This window comes from Henckelia pumila, chromosome 3 (assembly GCF_033568475.1).
Source record: "Henckelia pumila isolate YLH828 chromosome 3, ASM3356847v2, whole genome shotgun sequence".
Lineage (NCBI taxonomy): Eukaryota > Viridiplantae > Streptophyta > Magnoliopsida > Lamiales > Gesneriaceae > Henckelia > Henckelia pumila.
In genome coordinates, this window is record NC_133122.1 from 49,717,188 (window position 1) to 49,741,416 (window position 24,229).

General features: G+C 35.9%; 2 protein-coding genes across 2 annotated transcripts; one reads left to right on the forward strand and one right to left on the reverse strand.

Moving 5' to 3' along the window:
* Positions 1–11,743: 11,743 nt before the first annotated feature.
* On the forward strand, positions 11,744–13,414 carry LOC140891695 (protein JINGUBANG-like). The gene has a single exon (XM_073300300.1). The coding sequence runs from the start codon at positions 11,855–11,857 to the stop codon at positions 13,307–13,309; it is 1,455 nt and encodes a 484-aa protein (XP_073156401.1). The 5' UTR covers positions 11,744–11,854; the 3' UTR covers positions 13,310–13,414.
* An 8,051-nt stretch (positions 13,415–21,465) lies between these two features.
* On the reverse strand, positions 21,466–23,631 carry LOC140893004 (B3 domain-containing transcription factor VRN1-like). Its single transcript, XM_073302076.1, has 4 exons — positions 23,413–23,631; positions 22,546–23,119; positions 22,133–22,305; positions 21,466–21,996 (listed from the first exon to the last, which is right to left on the reverse strand). The coding sequence occupies exons 1-4, from the start codon at positions 23,530–23,532 to the stop codon at positions 21,754–21,756; spliced, it is 1,110 nt and encodes a 369-aa protein (XP_073158177.1). The 5' UTR covers positions 23,533–23,631; the 3' UTR covers positions 21,466–21,753.
* Between the last annotated feature and the right edge of the window lie 598 nt (positions 23,632–24,229).

Sequence of the window (24,229 nt, forward strand, 5' to 3'; positions counted from 1 at the left end):
TCATGCATTAAATACTTCCTACATTTCATGATTTTCATGGAAAAATAATTTTCATGAAGGTTGAAAACATAAACATGCATTACATAGTATATTCGATCCACGTGAGTCGTTCCATCCGTCCCGGACAATGAAAACTTGAAAATTTTGCATAAACATTCTTAAAAATACTTAAAATAGCTTTAAAGACCACAAATATGAAATTAGGATTTCAAAACACAACCTTAAAAAAATTTGGACAGCACCTATTGTAGTAACCCGTATCCAGAATTAACGATTTATGAGTAATTAATAATACGATCATGTTTAGATGTAATAAAACGTGATTAAGGGAGTCCCAGATGGATTAACAGAGTTCAAAAATGGATTTAGAATGCTCGAAAATGGTTCGAGGTTCGTCGAGTTCGGAGGCTCCGAAGTCAGGGTTCGGATGATCCGAAGAGTGTTTCGGACGCTCCGAACGTGATGCCGACAGTCGTCATGGATGGCGTCATTGTGCTGACGTAAGCAATGACGTATTATTGGGTTCGGACGACCCGAAGTCGAGATCGGACGGTCCGATCGTGTTCGGACGCTCCGAAGTCCAGTTCGGACGATCCGAACTCCGTCTATAAATAGGAAGGCCGAGCCTCATTTTAAGACGCACCAATCACCTCTTTTCTCTCGATTTCTTAGCCTTCTAACTCAGATCTAGGGAATTCTAGGCGTCCCATCGGGAATCCGGAAGTGGCATAGCGATCTAGGCGTCGTAGCGGAGCTGTGGCCTAGTTTTAAGGCAATCGACATCAAAGGGCTATCAACGGACGAAGGTATAGCTTTTGCTTCCTAAAAATATTTAGGAGTATGATTTAGCTTAGTTAAGGCTTTTAGAGCGCTATAATGATAGTAGTATCATTTGGCAGTGTAGCGCGGATTATAGGCGTGGACCTAGGGCTGATATCACTTGCCTAGTATTTGAGGTACGAAAGTACTGTTCGAGATATCCTGACTGAGTATGCATGTATTATGTGACTGCATGATTTATATGTCATTGATTTATGCTGCATACATTTGCATATTGAGCTATCTCAATCGAGATGTCTATAGTAGGGTTTTACCCTATCCTGTTAGTGGTTGGACTTCCATCGATTTGGGTCCGGCATATCCACTGGTATTTTGTTATGGGAGCCACCTCTTGAAGCGACGACACAGCGTGCTACATATCAGGGCCCGGTCTGTCTTTGTTCTCTGATCCTTGACCTCGAGTTTATAGGGAGTTCACTTTACATGCATGTATACTCATACTCTCGTGCTGAGCATTTTATGCTCACGTCTCGTACTCTATGTTTCTGTACACCCTATTCCATGGGGCAGGTTTGCGATTGGACGAGGCGAGTGGATCCAAGAGGGGCTAGGCAGTGGTTGATCAGCTGGAGCTTCGTTTAGGTTTTTATTCTGTTGTTTTTGGTTTATACAACTATTCGATTTGGTTGTATATTATTTTGGATATTTACAGATTCCTTTTCTTGGAATTGTATAAATGTTATGGTTTCCGCAGTTGAATTCTGATTTTTGTTTAATTAAGTTAATTGCATGCCTAATTTCTATTTAGTAGGTGATCCGGGTAAGGGTCACTATATTTATGGTATCAGAGCATGCATAGTATTCTTGTGATTTAGATTCTGCATAAGGTAACCGTGAGGTAATTTTGTAGATGGCGAACTACGATGACCAGAGTAGCCATGCTAGTGGAGGTGGACACTGGGGAGATGACGATCGTGAGCGTCATCGGGACCGTCATCATCGTCGTCGTGATGAGGACCGTTTTAGCGTGCGCCGATTCTTGCAGATGGCACCTAAGCCCTTAGTTTGAGGTAAGTCTCTGGAGGATGCGGAGAACTGGTTTGACCGCATGGAGACGACTTTTCAGACTTTCCACTGCACCGAGGAGCAGAAGATGGAGACCCTTGGCTATCTTCTGGATGGGCGAGCTCGTAGGTGGTGGAGGTTTACTTCTGCACCCTTTGTTACGGCGAGAGGAGTGGCCACCTGGGCCGAGTTCCGCACAGCTTTTCAGAAGCTGTATTTTCCTCCTGCACTTCGTCAGTCAAAGGCGGGCGAGCTACTGAGTCTGCGACAGTGAGCCATGTCTATTGACGAGTATCAGCAGAAGTTCTTTGATCTGCTATCCTATTGCCCCGAGATTGCTGACAGCTCTGAGATGAAGTATAATCTGTTCCTTCAGGGCCTTAACCCTGAGATCCATGACCGTGTGGCGGTCGGTGATGACATGTCCTACGAGGGTTTGGTGAGCCGTTGTCACCAGGCAGAGGACAGCATTCGGCAGAACAGGTCTTTCTTTCAGTCGAGGCCTGCTAGTTCTTTGGGTCCCCGTGCCCAATCTTTCAAGAAGTCCGGATCTACTTCTTCCTCTGGTTCTGGAGGTGTTGTTCGCTTTGGGAAGAAGGACAAGTGCGACCATTGCGGGAAGAACCATCCGTCAGACAAGTGTCGTAGAGCTTCTGGAGCTTGTTTCCGATGTGGAGAGGTTGGTCATATCCGGAGGGATTGTCCACTATCTGGGGGAGGCGGTTCTGGTTCAGGATCAGGTTCTCAGGCCACCGTTCAGCAGAGGTCGCAGGGACAGCCTGCTGGGAGTTCTCATTTGAGGCCGCGGGCTTCTGGTCAGGTATTTGCCTTGAGGCATGATCAGGCTGTGGAGGAGAATGAAAAGGTCATCGCAGGTACATTTCTACTTTATGGTATACCTGCTATCGTACTTATTGACACTGGTGGATCTCATTCCTTCATCTCTGCACGTTTTGTTAAGAGGCATAAGTTACCATGCATTGCACTAGACGTAGTAGTTTCTGTTTCTACTCCGACGGGTCAATCTGCTTTGGCCAAGCGTTTAGTGATGGGTTGCCCTTTAGAGTTCGAAGGGAACATTCTGTTGGAAAATCTCATGGTCCTTGCGATAGACGATTTCGATTGTATTCTGGGGATAGACATGCTGACTACCTATCGAGCTTCAGTGGACTGCTATCAGAGATTAGTACGCTTTCATCCGGATGAGAGTGATAGCTGGTTTTTCTATGGTGAGGGAGCGCGACCCCCGATGCCTTTGGTATCAGCTTTGAGAGCCTGTCGAGCTCTAGAGTCTGGCGGGGAAGGCTACCTTATCTATGCAGTTGATTTGTTCGCTGAGAGTATTGGGATAGAGAGTATTCCTATTGTGGATGAATTTCCAGATGTATTTCCAGATGAGATTCCGGGTTTTCCTCCTGCTAGGGAAGTCGAGTTTGACATAGAGTTGATGCCGGGTACTTTGCCTATTTCTCAAGCACCACATCGTCTGGCTCCGTCAGAGATGCGTGAGTTGAAAAATCAGTTACAGGATCTTTTGGACAAGGGGTACATTCATCCTAGTGTATCTCCTTGGGGAGCTCCTGTTCTTTTTGTAAAGAAGAAGGATGGGTCTATGCTGTTGTGCATTGACTATTGGCAGCTGAACCGAGTTACTGTGAAGATCAAGTATCCTTTGCCTCGTATTGATGACTTGTTTGATCAGCTGCAGGGTACTTCGGTTTACTCCAAGATTGACTTGAGATCTGGGTATCATCAGTTGAGAGTCCAAGATCAGGACGTAGCCAAGACTGCATTCCGTACTCGCTATGGGCATTACGAGTTTTTAGTGATGCCATTTGGATTGACTAATGCGCCAGCTATATTTATGGATCTGATGAACCGCGTTTTCAGGGAGTATTTGGACAAGTTTGTCGTGGTCTTCATTGACGACATTCTCGTGTATTTGCGTAATGCGGAAGAGCATGTTTCTCACTTGCGGTTGGTACTGCAGACTCTTCGGGACGAGCAGTTGTACGCCAAACTGAGCAAGTGTGAGTTCTGGATGGATCGAGTGGTCTTTCTTGGCCATATCATATCCAGGGAGGGGATTTCAGTTGATCCGAGCAAGATTGAAGTTGTACTTAATTGGTCGCGTCCAACGACAGTTGCTGAGATCCGTAGTTTTCTGGGTCTAGCAGGATATTATCGACACTTCATTCTGAACTTCTCTCAGCTAGCTCGACCATTGACGCAGCTTACCCGCAATGGTATTGATTTCGAGTGGTCCTCCGAGTGTGAGGAGAATTTCTGTGAGCTTCGATGGCGGTTGACTTCTGCGCCGGTGTTGGCATTACCGTCAGGATCTGGAGAGTATGTGGTATACACTGATGCTTCTCTTCAGGGGTTAGGTTGTGTCCTGACTCAGAATGGGCATGTGATTGCATACGCTTCTAGACAGCTGAAGCTTCACGAGGAAAACTATCCAGTTCATGATTTGGAATTGGCAGCCATTGTGTTCGCTTTGAAGATCTGGCGTCATTATCTGTATGGCGAGAAATTTGATATCTTCACCGAACACAAGAGTCTCAAGTATTTGTTCACTCAGGCGGAGTTGAACATGAGGCAGAGACGTTGGATGGACTTGCTTAAGGATTATGATTGCGAGATTAAGCACCATCTGGGAGCTGCTAATCTCACCGCTGTTTCTTTGAGTCGCAAGGTGCTACTATCCGCACTACAGACTTGTTCGATGTCTAGTGCGATCAGTGACTGTTGTACTTCGGGGTATACCTTCAAGCATAAGAAAGGTATGCAGAGTATCCAAATGTTTGCAATATTATCTGAGCCGGTTTTGTATTCGCGGATTCGAGATGCTCAGATGTCTGACTCAAAGACCCAACGTTTGGCTCGTCTAGCTAACGAGGGTAGCTCGTTTGGATTTTACTATCAGTCAGATGGTTTTTTGTGTTTGTCTGGTAGACTTGTGATTCCGCATGATGAAGAGTTGCGAGTGGAGATCTTGTCTCAGGCACATCGCACCAAGTTGAATATTCATCCGGGAAGCAACAAGATGTACAAGGATCTACGTACTCGGTTTTGGTGGAAGGGGATGAAACGCAGCGTGTATCAATATGTTTCGAGATGTTTGTTGTGTCAACAAGTCAAGGCAGAACATCGATGACCTGGAGGTTTGCTTCACAGTCTGCCTATTCCGGAGTGAAAATGGGAGTTTATCACGATGGATTTTGTGACCCATTTGCCGATGTCCTTGAGGAATTGTGATGCTATCTGGGTTGTGGTGGACCGACTCACCAAGTCAGCGCATTTCATTGCCTATAGCCGAGAGTACTCTGTGGATCGCATGGCACGTCTGTATGTTCAGGAGATCGTTCCACTTCATGGAGTGCCTGTGAGAATTGTCAGCGATCGAGACCCCGGGTTCACTTCTAGGTTCTGGGGGAGTGTTCAGCGTGCGATGGGTACTACTCTCAGTTTGAGTACTGCCTATCATCCGGAGACAGATGGTCAGTCAGAACACACTATATGTACTTTGGAGGATATGCTTCGAGCGTGCGTTATGGATTTTGGTTCAGCCTGGCAGGATCATTTGCCATTGATCGAGTTCGCGTACAACAACAGCTATCATACTAGCATTGGGATGACACCTTTTGAGGCGTTGTACGGGCGACATTGTCGTACTCCACTCTTCTGGGAAGAAGTGGGGGAGAGACAGGCTGAGGGACCGGAGTTTATCCAGCAGACAGTAGATATTGTTGATCAGATCAAGAAACAGATTAAGACTGCACAGGATCGTCAGGCCAGCTATGCTAACACTAAGCGTAGGCCTTTGCAGTTTCATGTTGGGGAGAAAGTGTTTCTGAGGGTGTCACCTTTCCGCAGGATTCTCAGATTTGGCCTTAAGGGCAAGTTGTCTCCCAGATTTATCGGTCCGTTTGAGATCTTGGAGAGCATTGGCGATTTGGCTTATCGTTTGGCTTTGCCACCGTATTTGTCCAATATTCACAACGTGTTTCACGTATCTCTGTTGCGACGGTATGTGGAAGATCCGTCTCAAATTCTGCAGCGGTCTGAAGTTCAAGTGGATAAGGATTTGACGTATGTTGAAAGACCTATTCGTATCCTGGATCATAAGAATAAGGTCTTGAGAAATAAAGTCATTCCTTTGGTTTTAGTTTAGTGGCAGCGCCGAGGCGCTGAGGAAGCTACTTTGGAACTTGAGGACAGGATGCGTACAGAACATCCTGAATTATTTTGATTTCATTTTCGATTTGTATTCAGATGTAAACTCTGTAAACGTTTGATTTAAATAAAAAATGTTTTGGATTGTTGTTTTACATTTGGTACTTAAGATCGGATTTCGAGGACGAAATATCTTAAGTGGGGGAGAATGTAGTAACCCGTATCCAGAATTAACGATTTATGAGTAATTAATAATACGATCATGTTTAGATGTAATAAAACGTGATTGAGGGAGTCCCAGATGGATTAACAGAGTTCGGAAATGGATTCAGAATGCTCAAAAATGGTTCTAGGGTCGTCGAGTTTGGAGGCTCCAAAGTCAGGGTTCGGAAGGTCCGAAGTCAGGGTTCGAACGATCCGAAGAGTGGTTCGGACGCTCCGAACGTGCTTCCGACAGTTGTCATGGATGAAGTCATTGTGCTGACGTAAGCAATGACATATTATTGGGTTCAAACGAACCGAAGTCGAGATCGGATGGTCCGATCATGTTCGGACGCTCCGAAGTCCAGTTCGGACTATCCGAACTCCGTCTATAAATAGGAAGGCCGAGCCTCATTTTAAGACGCACCAATCACCTCTTCTCTCTCGATTCCTTAGCCTTCTAACTCAGATCTAGGGAATTCTAGGCGTCCCATCAGGAATCCGGAAGTGGCATAGCGATCCAGGCGTCGTAGCGGAGCTGTGGCCTAGTTTTAAGGCAATCGACAACAAAGGGCTAACGACGGACGAAGGTATAGCTTTTGCTTTCTAAAAATATTTAGGAGTATGCTTTAGCTTAGTTAAGGCTTTTAGAGCGCTATAATGATAGTAGTATCATTTAGCAGTGTAGCGCGGATTATAGGCGTGGACCTAGGGCTGATAGCAATTGCCTAGTATTTGAGGTACGAAAGTACTGTTCGAGATATCCTGACTGAGTATGCATGTATTATGTGACTGCATGATTTATATGTCATTGATTTATGCTGCATACATTTGCATATTGAGCTATCTCGTTCGAGATGTCTATAGTAGGGTTTTACTCTATCCTGTTAGTGGTTGGACTTCCATCGATTTGGGTCCGGCATATCCACTGGTATTTTGGTATGGGAGCCACCTCCTGAAGCGACGGCACAACGTGCTACATACCAGGGCCCGGTCTGTCTTTGTTCTCTGATCCTTGACCTCGAGTTTATAGGGAGTTCACTTTGCATGCATGTATAATCATACTCTCGTGCTGAGCGTTTTATGCTCACGTCTCGTACTCTGTGTTTCTGGACACCCTATTCCATGGGGCAGGTTTGCGATTGGACGAGGCGGGTGGATCCAAGAGGGGCTAGGCAGTGGTTGATCAGCTGGAGCTTCGTTTAGGTTTTTATTATGTTGTTTTGGGTTTATATAGCTATTCGATTTGGTTGTGTATTATTTTGGATATTTACAGATTTCTTTTCTTTGGGATTGTATAAATGTTATGGTTTTCGCAGTTGAATTCTGATTTCTGTTTAATTAAGTTAATTGCATGCCTAAGTTCTATTTAGTAGGTGATCCGGGTAAGGGTCACTACACCTATGGTGCAAGCGCAGAAAACTTGCGCCCCTGCGCCGCCAACGCTGCCCTCTAGTGCAGGGGCGCTCAAAAACTGCGCCCCTGCACCGGTGGTGCTGCCTGTGCACGCATGCAGCAGGCGCGCAGGGTGCGAACTTCATTTTTTTTTTTTTTTTGCTCTTTTTCGGTTCTTTTCGATTTCAAATCAAATCTATTCACTCACCCATCAAAACTTATAATCAAACACATGAAAAAATTCAAAATATACGCACATCACGATCCAACTTTTCAATGTTTTGAATCAAAACTTCTCATTCAAAATCTCTTCTTCCAAAATTTTGATTTTTACAACATAAATGCCCTAGAATCTCAAAAAACTTATACCGAAAACATCAGGAACGCATCACGCTTCGCGATTTTACAACATACTCATGTAACTTTCTAAAATCATGCATCAATCAACACCATAAATCAACCTAGGGTTCATATCAAACATATTTATACTCTTGAATGGGTTTCAAAACATTAAAAACTTGCCTGAATCGTCTGATTGGGATTAACCTGGACGGCGGAACAATCTAGCCTTGAGAAGTCGAATAACCCTACCCTTGATGCAGCGTTTGAGTGAGAGAGATTTGAAAGAAAAAGAGAGCGTTCAAAATGAGAGTTCAGAATAAAATTCTGAACGCTTATTTTTCTTGTGACTAATGGGCTTCAACACGGCCCATTAGTTACACTTAAAATTCTTTAAAATTTTACCCTCCCATTTAATTAAAAAAAATACACTGCATCCTTTTAAACTTAATTTAAAATAAACAAATTTTCTTTACTCAAGCCAAGGCTAGGCTCGTCTCTACGACCCAAAATTAATACCAACCTGAAAAATTTAAAATCATACATATCACATAACATTTCAGGCATTTAATTAAATCACATAATTCGCATAACAATTAATTTATCTAAATAACATGCATTAATTCATATAATTCAATCAATTAATCGTGATTAAGCTAGTGAACTTTTCGGACCTTACAAGAATAGTGCCACATCATTGGTGGGCATGGTGGTGGGCATGGTAGATGGGCAGCTGAAAGAAACTCTATATATATATATATATATATATATATATATATATATATATATATATAAGAAATTTTAAACTCTCCAACAATTGATGCTCATCTCGTCCCCGACCACTAAACTGGATTTAGTTGTTTTTTTCGCATCACTAAAACATGATATCGGATTTTAATGGTTCGGGATGAGTTGAGCATCATTGGTTGGGCAGCTGAATATATATATATATATATATATATATATATATATATATATGTGAGTTTTACTATGCTGCCCACCTATCATGCCCACCAGCATGTCCAATGATGTGACATTATTCTATTGGACGTGATAAAGATGTTATAAATTGTAGGTTCAATAGAATAATGCCACATCATTGGTGGGCATGATTGGTAGGCATGATAGGTGGGCAGCATAGTAAAATTTATATATATATATATATATAGAGTTCTTTTATGGTGCCCAACACTATATGTCACTTCATGCCCACCATGTACAAGTCAACTCATCTATTGTATCGGTCAACTCATCTATTATACATGGTGGCATGAAGTGGGCATATAGTGTTGGGCACCATAAGAGAACTATATATATATATATATATATATTGAAGTCGAAATATATAAAATTACATGAATTAACTTAAATTATATAAAATAAATACAAGCTGTGAAGATTTGATAAATCCTAAAGTTCTAGTCAGTTGGTGAATCATGAAAAATAGTAACAGTGTAAAGAGGCTTCTACAAATTAATAAGTTTTTTTATCATTTTATAAAAAAATTATGTGTTATTTCATTACATCATATTTTACAATGACCATTAACTATAAAGATAGTCGATAAAGGAAAAAAAATCTACTTATGATAAAATTTATCATGAAAACCTCTTTCTTTATGCACAGTTGCACAAACATGCATAATCGGACGTATATGAATTTAGGGGTGATTTTTCGATATACATTACTACAAATATTGGTATGAAAAAAATTCATATTGATACCGATAGTAAAATTTCGAAACTTTGGTACGAAAAAATCTATATTGATACTGTATAAATATCGAAAAAAATTCGGTATACCGAAAAAATATATGTATATCAAAAAAAATTCGATACGATATACCAAAATTCCGATATTTCGGTGCGATATGTCAGCCCTAATATGATAAATTGATATTACATGTGAAGAAAAATTGCAAATTTGTGCATATCAGTGTAGAAAATTGTAGCTTATTGTCCTTGGACAATAATTTTTTTAAAAGTCATCGACTTTTGCGAAGTCCACGTTGGAGATCATTCAATGGTGGCAAAGTGAAGTGTAGAAACTTAACCATGAGATATACAATTTAATTATTAATTATTAAAATAAACTTCATGTTCAAAAAAAAAAAAAACTTGAGATATTACCTTCAAATATTATTGTAGTCTCAATAGACTTCACATGAAAATTAAATTTTATATACTAATTACGGGTAAAAATTTTCTAACATATATATTTTTTTATAGTACGTATGGGGTTGTGATTTATTATTATTATTATCGATTGAGCACGCTCTTTTGTGTGCATGATATATTATAATATTAATATGTATGGTACACGTACATTTTGTTTCGATAATTTTGATTTAATTATATATATTATTATACACTATATAAAATCAGATTTAACAAGATGATTTTTTTATAATTATAAAATATAAAAATTACACATATTTTATTATAACTAAATAAGAATATCAATAAATAAAATATAACATATAACCAACCAAAACGTACAGTCAAAATCGTTCAAAATCACATATATAATTCTAGTCAGCAAAATGTATGCAAAAAATCTTTTAACCAGAACGAAATGAAAATTCAATTTGAATTGTGAGAAAACTAATCGGATTAATATCACACCTTAAGGCTTAATCACTCCTAAAAAATATAAGAATTTCTAATATTATGTATGTGTTGACCTAGATGTAATACGTTATGTACACCGTAGCCACTTGTGCCGAAATAGAAGTCAATAGCCTTTGCTTACCACACGTTTTCCATTAATTTCGTCACTCAAAAGTTCTCACTTTTACACCTGCTTCATTAAAAATCGAGGACCCAAAAAAATCTAAACAATTTAATATTATCAGCTAATATATATATATATATATATATATATATTCTTTTTTATTCAGTGACAATTTTGTCCAAATATCACCTTTTTTGATGCATCACGCTGACGAAATTAAATATTTAGTACAAAAAATTCTTGCCTCGGCAAAGATAACTTGTGCGGCATAAATAACGAAATCCTATGTTCTATGGTAGTTGCGAAATGTCAAATTGGGTTTGACAAATCGCAGCACACCATAATTTGCAACATTTACGTCCCCATGAAAGAAACCTTTCTCCCAAAGATATTAAGAAGCCAACTAATAATACAGACTACAGAGTATCAGATATTTTGCGTGTGTTAATGACGAAAATATGACGAAATTTCAGATTGATTATTTTTCACTTAATTCTGTCACGCGATCGATAAATTTATGAGATCTCGACTTGGTGCATTGTCACAGTTTCATGCATTTCATTATGCTATTTATTAGTAACAATTAAGATTAATTAGATTTTTTTTTTTCAGTTGCGTGATTGTTACAGTTTGATCTTAAACTCGAGACATCGTTCTATGTATAAGACTTTGATGTCAAATGAGCTACACGTTATTGAGACACTAGGATAATTGGGATAGTGAAACAAAATGTGGGAAGTTTTTAAATAAGAAATTTACTTTTTTGGACCTCTATTATTAAACATATTAGAAGAATAATAAATGATAAATTTGAAAATGCATTAAAACGACTAAATATGTTTTTTTATGAGGTTTATGTATTATAATATAGTAAAGATGTTTATATTCAAGACCAATAAATTAATTTTTAGTAAGAAGTATTAAAAAAAATTTGCATAAAATTTAAATTTCGGTAAAAGGACAACTTGGCATAATAAATGAATATATCAATCTAGCTATTCGTTCGTGTATCTTTCTCATATAAATTTAGGTGTGGATTCATATATGTTTTCTTTATTATAATAATATTCTCATCTCTTCCTTAGATTGCCTACCATTTTTCTTGTCCTTTATATTTAATAATAATCTTCATACATTCGATCCCCGATTATCTAGCAAGCAAATGAAGAAGAATTCAAGAACAGGGAAAGAAGATCATATGGCAACAGAAACAAGCTCCACCACGAGGAGACAAACATTCGGCAACATGTTGCAATCAGATTCACAAGAATACTCCTTCCGCCTGAGCAGCGCGGCGGCGGATGGCATCCCGGAAAGCCAAGACAAGTCGACGCCGTCGCGGACCTCCGACATCAGCTCCACCTACGGCACCGCCCCATGGGAATCCCCGTCCCCGTATTCGACCCCGACGTGGGGAGGCCAACCCCTATCTCCTATATCCAAATCCCCCTGGTCTTCCCACATAAACGAAAATAGCTATTCTTACACAGGATTGATGGGATCCCTTGTCCGTGAGGAAGGCCATATTTATTCGTTAGCAGCTTCCGGGGATTTGCTGTACACGGGCTCCGACAGCAAGAACATCAGGGTTTGGAAGAATCAGAAGGAATTCGCCGGGTTCAAATGTAATTCCGGTTTGGTCAAGGCGATAATCATGGCGGGTGACAGGATATTCTCGGGTCACCAGGATGGGAAGATCCGGGTGTGGATGGTGTCGAGGAAGGATCCGAGCATTCACAAACGAATCGGGTCGTTGCCCACTTTGAGAGATACCATAAAAAGCTCGTTGAATCCTAAAAACTACGTTGAAATCAGGAGACATCGGAACTCTATATGGATCAAACACGTTGATGCCATTTCATCTCTCAGCTTGAGCGAGGACAAATCTTTGTTATACTCCGGCTCGTGGGATAAAACCCTTAAGGTTTGGCGGGTCGCCGACTCGAAATGCCTGGAATCTATCAATGCACACGATGATGCAGTGAATTCAGTGGTTTCCGGGTTCGATGGCCTGGTTTTCACGGGCTCCGCCGATGGGACCGTGAAGGTGTGGCGGAGGGAAATGCTAGTTAAAGGCGGCACGAAACATGTCCTTTCGCAGACATTGTTGAAGCAAGATTGTGCCGTAACATCATTAGCCGTGGACGCTTCCGCTACAGTTGTCTACTCCGGATCATCGGACGGGCTCGTGAACTTCTGGGAACGAGGGAAGTCTCTGTCGCACGGCGGGGTTCTGAGGGGACACAAGCTGGCGGTTCTGTGCCTCGCGACGGCGGGGAGTCTGGTGTTCAGTGGGTCGGCGGACACCAACATTTGTGTGTGGAGAAAGGAAGGAGACGGGCATATTTGTTTGGCGGTGTTGAGCGGGCACAGTGGTCCGGTGAAATGTCTGGCGGCGGAGGAGGAGAAAGGAGAATATTCCAGCGAGTTTGATCGGCACTATGTGGTGTACAGTGGCAGCCTTGATAAATCGGTGAAGATATGGCGGGTGTCTGCTCTGACGGCGGCGGGCATGCAACCTCCGCCGGGTACCCCGCCGCTTTTTCAGCCGGAGATGATTCGCAGTGCATCTCCGACGAACATTTCGGCTCGTAGCTTCTCGCAGCAAGGTACGTAGTAGTAGGGTGAGGTATCGGAGCAAAATGATTTTTTTTATATATAAATAACATACAAGTGTATATTGTAAATTTGAAAAATATAACTTCATCCAGACAATTTTATTCTATATATACATCATAAGATCTTACAAATTAAATTTTTGTGTTATTCTGAATTTGTTATAAATATAAATTACTTGACTTAAATATATAAATCGAATGACATTGTATATTAATTTAAAGTGGTATCCACCGTTTTATTGTTTAATGTAAATTTTGTTAAATTGATGAAACATGTATTAAATACGAATAGTCTAATAATTTAAAACATTACTAAGACTACATGGATTGTTTGTCTGCACGTTTGGGGTGGGTCGAAGAACGTGAGTGGTCATAATTCATTATTAATTAATAATGACTTTACATAAATGAATGCGTATATATATATATATATATATATATATATGTGTGTATACATATACTTTTCTTACATCAAAATGTTTTTCCAACTCCCTTATAAGGATGACGATGCTTGCTCGGAGATGTGATTAAGGTCCCGTTTGATATCAAAAGTTAGGCAAAAAAAATAATTTTTTTTAAAAAAATGTTTTTTCAGCTAATAAGGTGTTTGGATGACCAAATAAGTGCTTAAAAAAGCATTTTTAAGTCAAAAAGAAGCTTTTTCAAAAACCAAAAATTATAACTTAAAAAAACACTTATTTTAAAAAATATCTACAAAATCCAAACGGGCTCTAATATTTTGGTTGTTTGCATCCATGCTATGTTATTAAATTTGACTGCTTTATATTAATTTTGGTGTGACAATATGACTCTAAAGTTTGTTTGTAGTTTTACTCTTTATAATATTTATTAACTAAATTCTAGTTAGTTCTGTACATTTATCAATCTTTTTTCGGGTTTTTTTTCCAAATTTTTCTCTACTGTATCTCAAAGTTAAAATATGTCAACAAAATTGAATCTAATCTACAAATATCGTATCCAAATAAACTAATATATATTTTATACACGTAATTTATCAAAAAAAAAAAAAAAAAAACATATGCGCGCATCAAATGCCAAGCGACATACATACATATATATATATATATATATATATATATATATATATATATATATATATATAATTTTGTTCCCCTGTACACCAATGTGCAGAGATTTTGTGTGCACACTGTGATGTTCGCGTGAATATCTGAGATGTTCTCGCGAACATCTGATTTTTTTTAGATGTTCGCGCGACCATCCCGCGGTGCACACAAAATTCCTGCACACTGGTGTGCAGTGGATCATGACTAATATATATATATATATATATATATATATATATATATATATATATAGTTTCGATCGCATGATCAACTACCATGTACAACTACGTGAGCGATATAAAGGGTGCGGGAATCCATGCACGTGCTCAAAACAACTCCAATTGCCTTGAAATTTTCAAGATAGACTTGTCTCAAATATGCGAATTCAACGATATATCATATGATACAAATTTTAATCTCGGTGGTCGGAGATTTGTAGATGAACGGAAATTAGGTGAAATATGCAATTTTCGGTCATCTTCACATTTCCGACCATCGAGATTGAAATTTGTATCATATGATATATCGTTGGATTTCCATTTTCGATACGAGTCTACCTTATAAATTTCAAAGCAATCGAAGTTGTTTTGGGCACGGGTGCACGTGGATCCCCGCACCCTAGAGTGTGTACTGAAATATATATATATATATATATATATATATATATATATATTATGTTAACCCCACTTATATATTCTCATAATATACAAATATTAATCATCATCATGTCTAAATGAATATTTATAATTTAAATGAAATACTATTTGCGGCTAAATAGCTAGTTTATTGAATTAATTTTAAGAAAGAACCAAACTCATGATATTTAGGAACAAATCCTGGCTTACTAATAATTGTACGTGTTTGAACTTTGGAGGGACCGAAATGTGAAAGCGAGAAATTCATGCGCTTCCACTATAAGTTTTTTAACAGATAAGATTGTTCCATTTGGTGTTTGACAATTTTGCTTTCTATAAAATTGATTTTTTTTTTCATAGATCTAGAAAATTGATTTGAAATCAAATAAAACAGATATGTATCTGAAATCAACAGCACTAAGTCAATGGATAAACAAATGTGTGGAAGGAATTACTCGATGTCATCATTAAACTTTGATTGGTCAAGACTGAATAAATATAAAACATTATTATACTTCTCATATATATATATATATGTATGTATATATATACACATCAAAATCACAATACTCTCGCATTATATTTAAGAGTTCAATTTTAAAATGATAACATGGAGTTTATATATATTTATGAATTCGTATATACGTTGAATCAATTTTTATGTCTTAGATTTAGGCATTGTTCTGTTTACGGTATTACTAATATATGTATAACTCATCTCATCTCATCTCACGTTCTTTTCATCATATTATTTATCTATTTATCTCACATCAATCAAATCATTGAATTCAAATTACTATATTACCCTTATAAATAATATAATTTTTATTTTATTTATTGTTAAAAGGACAAAATAGTCATTTAACATTTTTATATAAAATTTAATCAATCAAATCAAATAAATCATAATCTATCAATCAAATCAAATACAATTTTAACTATCATTTTTTATTTATTTTTTATTACATTATACTACTTATCTATATATTACTTATATCATACCTCAAACCAAATGGTGTCTTAATGTCTTATGTTAACATGTACTCACTGCCAAACATAGAAGGGTAGCTGCTGGATGGGTAACGAACTAGGATTGATTAGCCACCCAATTAAGTTAAATGTCCATAATCCATTATTAACACATTTATTGAAATTAAGTAGGCTTTCATCTATTTAATTATTTTATTTACATTTAATTTATGTAAGCTAAAAGTTAGAACTTAGACCTCTATGTATGTATGCATAAAAATTTGATATCATCTTTTTCTTCCTTCAGAGTCAAAGTTACTATTACTCAAAAAAGAAGTCAAAACTATTATTCTCAAGTCTTCAAAGATATTAATTTATGCATTGTTTATTAGTTATTACGAAATGTTCAATAAAATATTTGATTCTACTTAGGATCAGTTTGAAGTGAGTGATAAGATAAATAATATAGAGATAAGTAATATTTTGTAATAAAAAATAAATAAAAAATGATAGTTAATATAAGATTTGATTTGATTGATATATTATAGAGAAATTTGCTTTTTTGGTCCTGTATGTTTGTCACTTTGCGATTTTGGTCCTTTATATTTTCAGATTGCAGTTTTAGTCCGCTATCTTTATTTTTTTGGCAATTTTAGTCCTTTTTCCGATGTGGCGCTGACGTGGCACCAATTCAATGCTGATGTGGAGCTGACGTGTACAGTGCCACGTCAGCATTTTCGAAGAAAAAGGACCGAAATTGCCAAAAATCGAAACATACAGGACTAAAACTGAAATGTGAAAACATAAAGGACCAAAATCGCAAAGTGACAAACATACAGGACTAAATTTGCAATTTTCCCTATATTATAATTTGTTTGATTTGATTGATTATATTTTATAAAAAAATAGTAAATTACTATTTTATCTTTTTAATAATTAATAAAATATGAATAATATTATTTATAAAGGGTAATATAGTAATTTAAATTCAATGATTTGATTAATGTAAGATAAATAATTAATGATTTGATTGATGTGAGATAAATAATTGAAAGATGGATAAATAATATGGCAAAAAAAACGTGAGACTAGATAAAATTATTAATAGGTAGATTAATAATCTTAGACTTCAAACACACCATTTATTTATAAGTATAAAAGACATGCATGTATATATATATATATATATATAGGAAAGTTACCCTTCAAAAAGTGTTAATAACACTCCAACTTAATTATAAGTGTTCTTATTTGACAAATTTACCCTTATTTATTTATTACCTTATATTACAAGATTTTGATTTGACCTAAATACGCAAATGTTATATTTTTGTATGTTACCCATTATATTTTTTATGGTATAGAATTTTTTCAAATATTATATATTATTCTTAAATTTTAATAGTTAATATTTTAAGTCAAATTATTTTTTTTACGGTAACTCAAAATTTATTCATAGCAATTAAGGACAGATAAAAAAATTGAGATGTACAAACTTTTAATTTACCAATATTTTGTTAAATTTTTTTTAGATAAAGTGCAAAATGTAAAAGGATCTTGTTATTTCGTATAATTTTTTTTTTACTGAATATCTAAAAAAAAATTAACATAAAAATATTATTTTGAACTATAATACTCATGATTTAAATATACACCGTATACACGCACTAAATTTTAAAATTACATGTATATGCTTTGTATTATATTTTGAAACAATTTATATATAAATTAACTACAAATTTTACAGACAATATTTTATTTTAAAACAAAAATTTATTAAGATTGATGTTTATTTTATAATATATGGTTATAAATTTAATTAATTAATTTTTTAATCCACAACAAAAATATGATCATATGGAATAGAATATTAAAATATTAAAGCGTTGAAAACTTTGATTCAAAAATTTTGGAATAAATTAAAATAGAATCAAAGATTAATGATAAGTTGAAAGGAAAGATTTTCGGTATTTATTTTGTATATTTTAAAAAATTTAAGGATATTAACATATTTAACTCTTACTTTTTGATTAATAAAGTTTCAGATAAATTATTTTAGGATTCTTTTTAAGGATAACTTATTTTAGGAATTTTAGATTACAATAAATTTACTAAAAATAAATAACAATTAATTGAAGGTCAATATTTTCAATAAATGATATAAAAATTGATGATGGAGTGTAAATAACAAAAATTGGAGTGTGAATAACACTTCTCATATATTCATACATACATATATATATACATACATACATACATACATACATATATATATATATATATATATATTACTAAAATAATGTTAATTTATTTATGTGCTATTAGCCCATGCCTATGGCAATTAACTTGAATGGTACCATGAAGTCCAGAAATAATACTCATAATTAACGTGCAATTAATATAACTACCCTGTTTGAATGGGCTCATAACTGTAGACTCTCCCTCTCCATATAACATATAATAGAAGCTCAAAATTCTAAAGTCGGGTTTAGGATCGATGCTATAACTTTTTTCTCCGAACAACCTCTATTTTATGATAAAATGCAATAAAATTTCGGATATAAAATTTAATGGAAAATGAAAAATTTTCTATTTTTTTTTGGAAGGAAAAATTGGCATGGTTTACCCAAGAATTTTCGATATTTAAAATTATATTTACACTAGAATTATATATATAAATATAACACATACATATACACAGATACGACACCAAGAGCATTTTTTTTTTTTTTTAAAAGACATGCCAAGAGTAATTAATAACGATAACTTCATGATCGAAAAAAAAATAATAACAATAACTGTAGACATCTTCTAAATCATTATAATATAGTTACATAGTTGTATGTCCATTATATTTTCAAAAATATAGTAAACATCAATATTTCATTATTTTTAATCAAAATTGAAAATTAGTATACTATCGTTTTTTCTTAAATTAATAACACCAAAATTTAGACCGACACCAATTATTAGCAACTTGATCACAACACTAAAAAAATTGCTATTGGTTAAAACACAAAACAATAAATGAATATACCTAAATTGTAATATTTTATATATGAGTCTGTTCGACCTTTCATATACCGTCTCATATCCTATAGTGTAATCGGAATACTCAGAGGAATGAAAACCTCTGAATATTCATACCTTGGCGACGCGGTAAATGGCTTTAATTTGCTTCTCAACTTCTTGAAACTCCATCAATATAGTGTGCAGATGAAAGACAATTAGCTATTTATTTTTTTGTAATTATGCTTAATTAATGAAACATACGTCATGTATATATCTACGGGTGATTCTAGTAGCATACCCACGATTTTCAACTCGGAGGACGAATTCAACAAATTTAAAAATTAATAGAACACAACGTATAATAAATGTCATGTACCATATGTTTTTACTAACACCTATCGAGATTTTATTATTTAAAAGTGCTGAATAATTGTTCATTATCAATTGTCTCAAACACACCTTTCTCAATATATAATATCAAACAATTATTTAACAATATATCATATCTCAACCTATTACGAATCGATTTTTTCATGATTTTCATTGGTGAAAACTTTATCTTTATAGTTATAACGGATATTAAATGCTAAATTTAAGATTAATTAAATCTATATATCAAAGTATATAATTGGTTTTTATTTGATTAAATATTTTTTTATAAGCAATTTTGCTAATCCCAACAACTTTAGAGAACTGATTGCCATTTCGCATGCCAAAAATAAAGTTATCAAATTAGTTTTAAGATTTATTAACTACATCATACAGAAATCAGATGGATAAAACTGAGCAAATTGAAACAATTTTTCTTTATTACATTCAAGCCAAAAGGCTTTTCGTTTTTTTTAAAAAAAAATATGTGAAATACAAAGCACAATGCATTAATGCCAAATTTATTATAGTCCAAAATAAATTTATTTTTATCTTATTCATCAAATATCATTTTAATCAATGTATAATTAAATTAATATTTTATAGATATATTATATACATAGTACTATATTATTTTTTTAAAAAAAAATTCAAGGAGATGGTCTCACAATTAAATTTGCATTTAAAAGAGAGATTATATATAATACAAATTTTTTAAAATTTCAGGGGTGGGTGGTCGGACCCTTTCGAGATCATGTAGGTACGTCACTAAGTGATTTTACATGTATACAAATAGTTACACATTACAATTGAAACGTGACTTGCCTTAAAAAAAATTTCGAAGTAAAATGGGTTCACATCTGGTAAAGAGTTTCAAATTTTCAATGGAAGGTAAAATGCGCGATAAGAAGAGGGCAACCGACAACCGTAAATGAAATGTTTTCCAAAATCAGTATACAATGCCATATCAATTTGCATTTCAATAAATATATTTAATCTACACAAGCGAAAACAAAACAAACAAACAAGAAAGCTAACCACGGTTGCGGGGTTTGGTAAATGTGTAATCTTTGCTCAATATTTAATTAGTACTTTGTATGATAATTTTATGCGCATAGAATAATAATCCATAAAAAAATCGAACTGATGAGTGATGACAAAAACAAAGTTCAAACAAATTTATAAATGATTAAACTTTACTTTTATCGAAACGAACAAAAGGAATCCAAAATGTAGAATATGTTTTAGCTGTGAATGACACAAATATCATAGAGATGAGATCTAAACTTTCCAAACATAATGTGTTATCCGGTTACAATATAATTGCGCATTTTTTACACCTTATGCATTCGTTGTGTGTGTGCATACAGTATATATATATATGCATCAATTCATATTTATGGGCAGAATGTCAATATCAAAGTATTTTTACTCAAGTTTTGTACCCTGTTTAGACAAATGAGGAACCGATCACTCATATCTTCATTTAACTCAGTTCCTTGATCAAATTTCTAGCATCAATCGACTCAAAAAGGCTACATTTTGAGCATATAAAGTTCAAAAGAGATTGATAGTTTGCAGGTTTTGTTCTTTGATCCTCCAAGTCTCCAACACATAGCCAATCCATGTCTTTTAAACTTCAATCAACGGCGAAAAATAATAACGTCCCATTCGAGTTAAACATATTCAACTGTGATCCCAGCCAAATAGATGTGCTCCATGCTACTGTAGAATGTTGCTTATTGTTTATTTGAATACTATGCTCCGTATTGACAGAGAGATTCCTAAGAGAATTTCAATGCTATTGCCAGTCTAAAAAATAGTAAGATACCAGCAAACTTTTGGATTTTTTTTTATTTACCTTGCACCTGGAAAGAATTCCTATCATTGAAAAAAAAATAAAGGACTGAAACTTCATAAAATCACATCTTCAAGTTTTCACATCCTTCCAATGATGGGGATCGATAGACGGATAGTCTAAGAATTTGAAATTAGCAATGTAAGAAAATCATCTATATTCCATTTTTATAGATGATGAAAATATCTGTGAGAATCACATAGAATACTCCATCTCTTACAAGCTCGAGTTTGCTTACACTTTTAACTCGAATTCAGTTGAGATATGAACGATGCAGATCACAGAAACTCATTGTTGAAATTGCTAAGTGAATATCAGCAATCACCAGAAGTAGAGCATATATATAAATTAACTAGGAGATGACTAATTAGTTTTGTTTTGTTCACCGCCAGACATGGATCACTAATTTCTGCATAAGTTTAACCGAAGCATGCAGAAAACGTACAGCATCAGTTTTTCAAATAAATAACACATGTTTTGTTCTTTGATCCTCCAAGTCTCTAATATAACTTCAATCAACGACGAAAAATAATAACTTCCCATTCGAGGTTGATCCTTTTAGACACTTCAAACACACAAGCGTCCCCTGCTTTAAGATCATTGTCCTCGACAAATTTTCCCCATCCAGAAGAGAGTGAAGCTCCCCGGTTTCTATAATTGATGCACTTTACTTGCCATGTCTTCCCTTCGCAAACAAGGAGGATCGAGCTATTTCCCAGTTCAAGCAAGATTTCTTTGGAAAAGTCTGATGGTATATTCTTGCAACGAAAAATAAAATTATTGATCAGTGATTTTCATTCATGGGCTCAAAGGCCTTAAACTAAGTTTCATGAAAAGTAGCCACAGCAATAGTAATATTAACTACTTAAAGATATCAATATATAGATGAGTTACCACAAACGAACGATCAGCGCAGGCGTAAGATGGATGCATCACGACTATGGTAAACGGGTTTCGGTTTGGCTTCACAGACATGAACTCTAATGCCCTCTCATAGGCTTTGAAGCTGTTGCTATCATCCCTTGCCTGCAGTTGCACTTGCTTCCTGTCTGGTTCATTGTGTTCAGCTGCATAAACAATAACATTATTTGCATAAATATAAACAAAAGATTGTCACAATAGTGCAAACTGCATAGGACCAGAAAATCCCCTGATATCATGTTTCAATAAAGTTTAACCCCTAGAATCAATATGTGATAGCAAATCTTGGTGATGCAATGATTCACACATTTTCCGATGAACATTCAAAGTCGAATCACCAGATGTGTGAGAAGATTTAAACAGACTCAAACGCGAACACGACTCACGGAAATCAGATCGATGATTTGGAGATGAATGGGGGAATCTTGACTTGTTTTTTGCAGTAGATGAGGTATTTTGTTTTCCCCTAGCTGATCTCCTCAGCCTCTCCGCACGTAAGCCGCCATCAGATTCTCGCATATTCCTCCTTGACTCTTTCCATGACATTGCGTCATCATCAACATCTTGATAGTTTCTTCCTTTGTTCTTCCCTGCCGAAATTTCTTTCACAAACACGACAGAATCATCGGATTCGGATTCGGATTCAGCTTCCTCGGCTTCAGCTACTTGGTTCCTACCGGCGTTTCTTTCAAGGGAATCATAATAAGAATACTCTATCTCCGTAGCAGTGGTGTTGAATATGTGAACCTCAAAATAAGCATCTCCAATATATCCGAATGTCAAGAAGTGCCCGATTCGGATAGAATAATACTCTTCGAACAGCTGCCATCCTCCGTTTAGCCAAGTTTCACCATTGGAGTGTATCAGTTCGATTTTCCAAACTAAACCATTTGGAACCTTGAGAAAGACACGGGCTGGCAGATAGTTCCCGTATCTTTTTGTGAATTCAGTAGGAAGCCTCTGGAAACATATCTCAATTACCATAAAACCATAACAAGTATAGGATGAAAAGAAACAAAGCTAGTGCAGCATAAATCACGTACAGTTAATTAAGCACATTACTTTAAAAACCAAAGTCCACACATATTTGATATATCACCGAAGGCATTCCCAATCTTGCCAAGTTACACACTTAATTACATGATGGTAAAAACAAGACCAGATCGAAAAAAAGATGTACAATATTCCACATACCATCCTGATCACAAACAAAAATCAAATCTTGGAACATATATCAAGAACCATTTACTCACAAGTTTGTGCGCTTCCGAGTCGGAAATGATCTTGAAAAACCTTGGCACATTTGCCCTGATGCCGAACCGGCCACGCAAACAAGACTCGTCTCCCTTTTTGGGGCCATAGTGGGTAGCCATTCCTATTGCTTCGGAGATGAAATGCAAAGGGTAGTAAGACGCAGATTGAGATCACAATCGGCCAACAAAGCACGATATGGAATTGATTCTTGGGGTACAGAATATTGATGATATCGGTTCCAACTGTTAGAAATAAGACTTGGACCTAATTCACCTCAAAAGCTAGCTCAAAAGTTGAGGGTTCTCTTGTCTATATTAAGGGCTCCCAGAAATTATATTCTTTCGATGTGGGACAATATTTCAATACACCCTCCACACGTCCAGGAATGAACATCTGGAGCGTGCAGATATTAACGGGTGGCCTAACTATAAGCAGCCCAATTATGGGCGGTCCAACACACACGGAGGGCCTGAGCTTTGATACCATGTTAGAAATAAGATTTGGACCTAACTCACCTCAAAAGGTAGCTCAAGAGGTGAGAGTTGCCCTTGTCTATATTAAGGGCTCCCAAGAATTATATCCTTCCGATGTGGAAAAATATTTCACTACCAACAAGCAACAAATATTTTTGAGTGTCCTTGAGCTCATGATCAATTTCCCAGCACCTGTAAGATCTTGACACATGTGCAAGAAAGACAAAAAAAATTGTACCTTGTCTGCAGCCAAGATCAAGAATCACAAATGAATCCATAAATGATTGGTTGAGTATCTCCAGGACTCCAGCATGCTTTTTTTTGTTTTGACCCATACCGGCCT

Excerpts from the sequence above, each read along its gene's own strand:
- LOC140891695 (XM_073300300.1), top strand. The coding sequence starts at position 11,855 with ATGAAGAAGAATTCAAGAACAGGGAAAGAAGATCATATGGCAACAGAA.
- LOC140893004 (XM_073302076.1), bottom strand. The coding sequence starts at position 23,532 with ATGGCTACCCACTATGGCCCCAAAAAGGGAGACGAGTCTTGTTTGCGT. Across the intron at positions 22,306-22,545 it reads AAATCATCGATCTGATTTCC|CTGAACACAATGAACCAGAC; the intron begins GTGAGTCGTGTT and ends TTGTTTATGCAG. Across the intron at positions 21,997-22,132 it reads GCGCTGATCGTTCGTTTGTG|AATATACCATCAGACTTTTC; the intron begins GTAACTCATCTA and ends TTTCGTTGCAAG.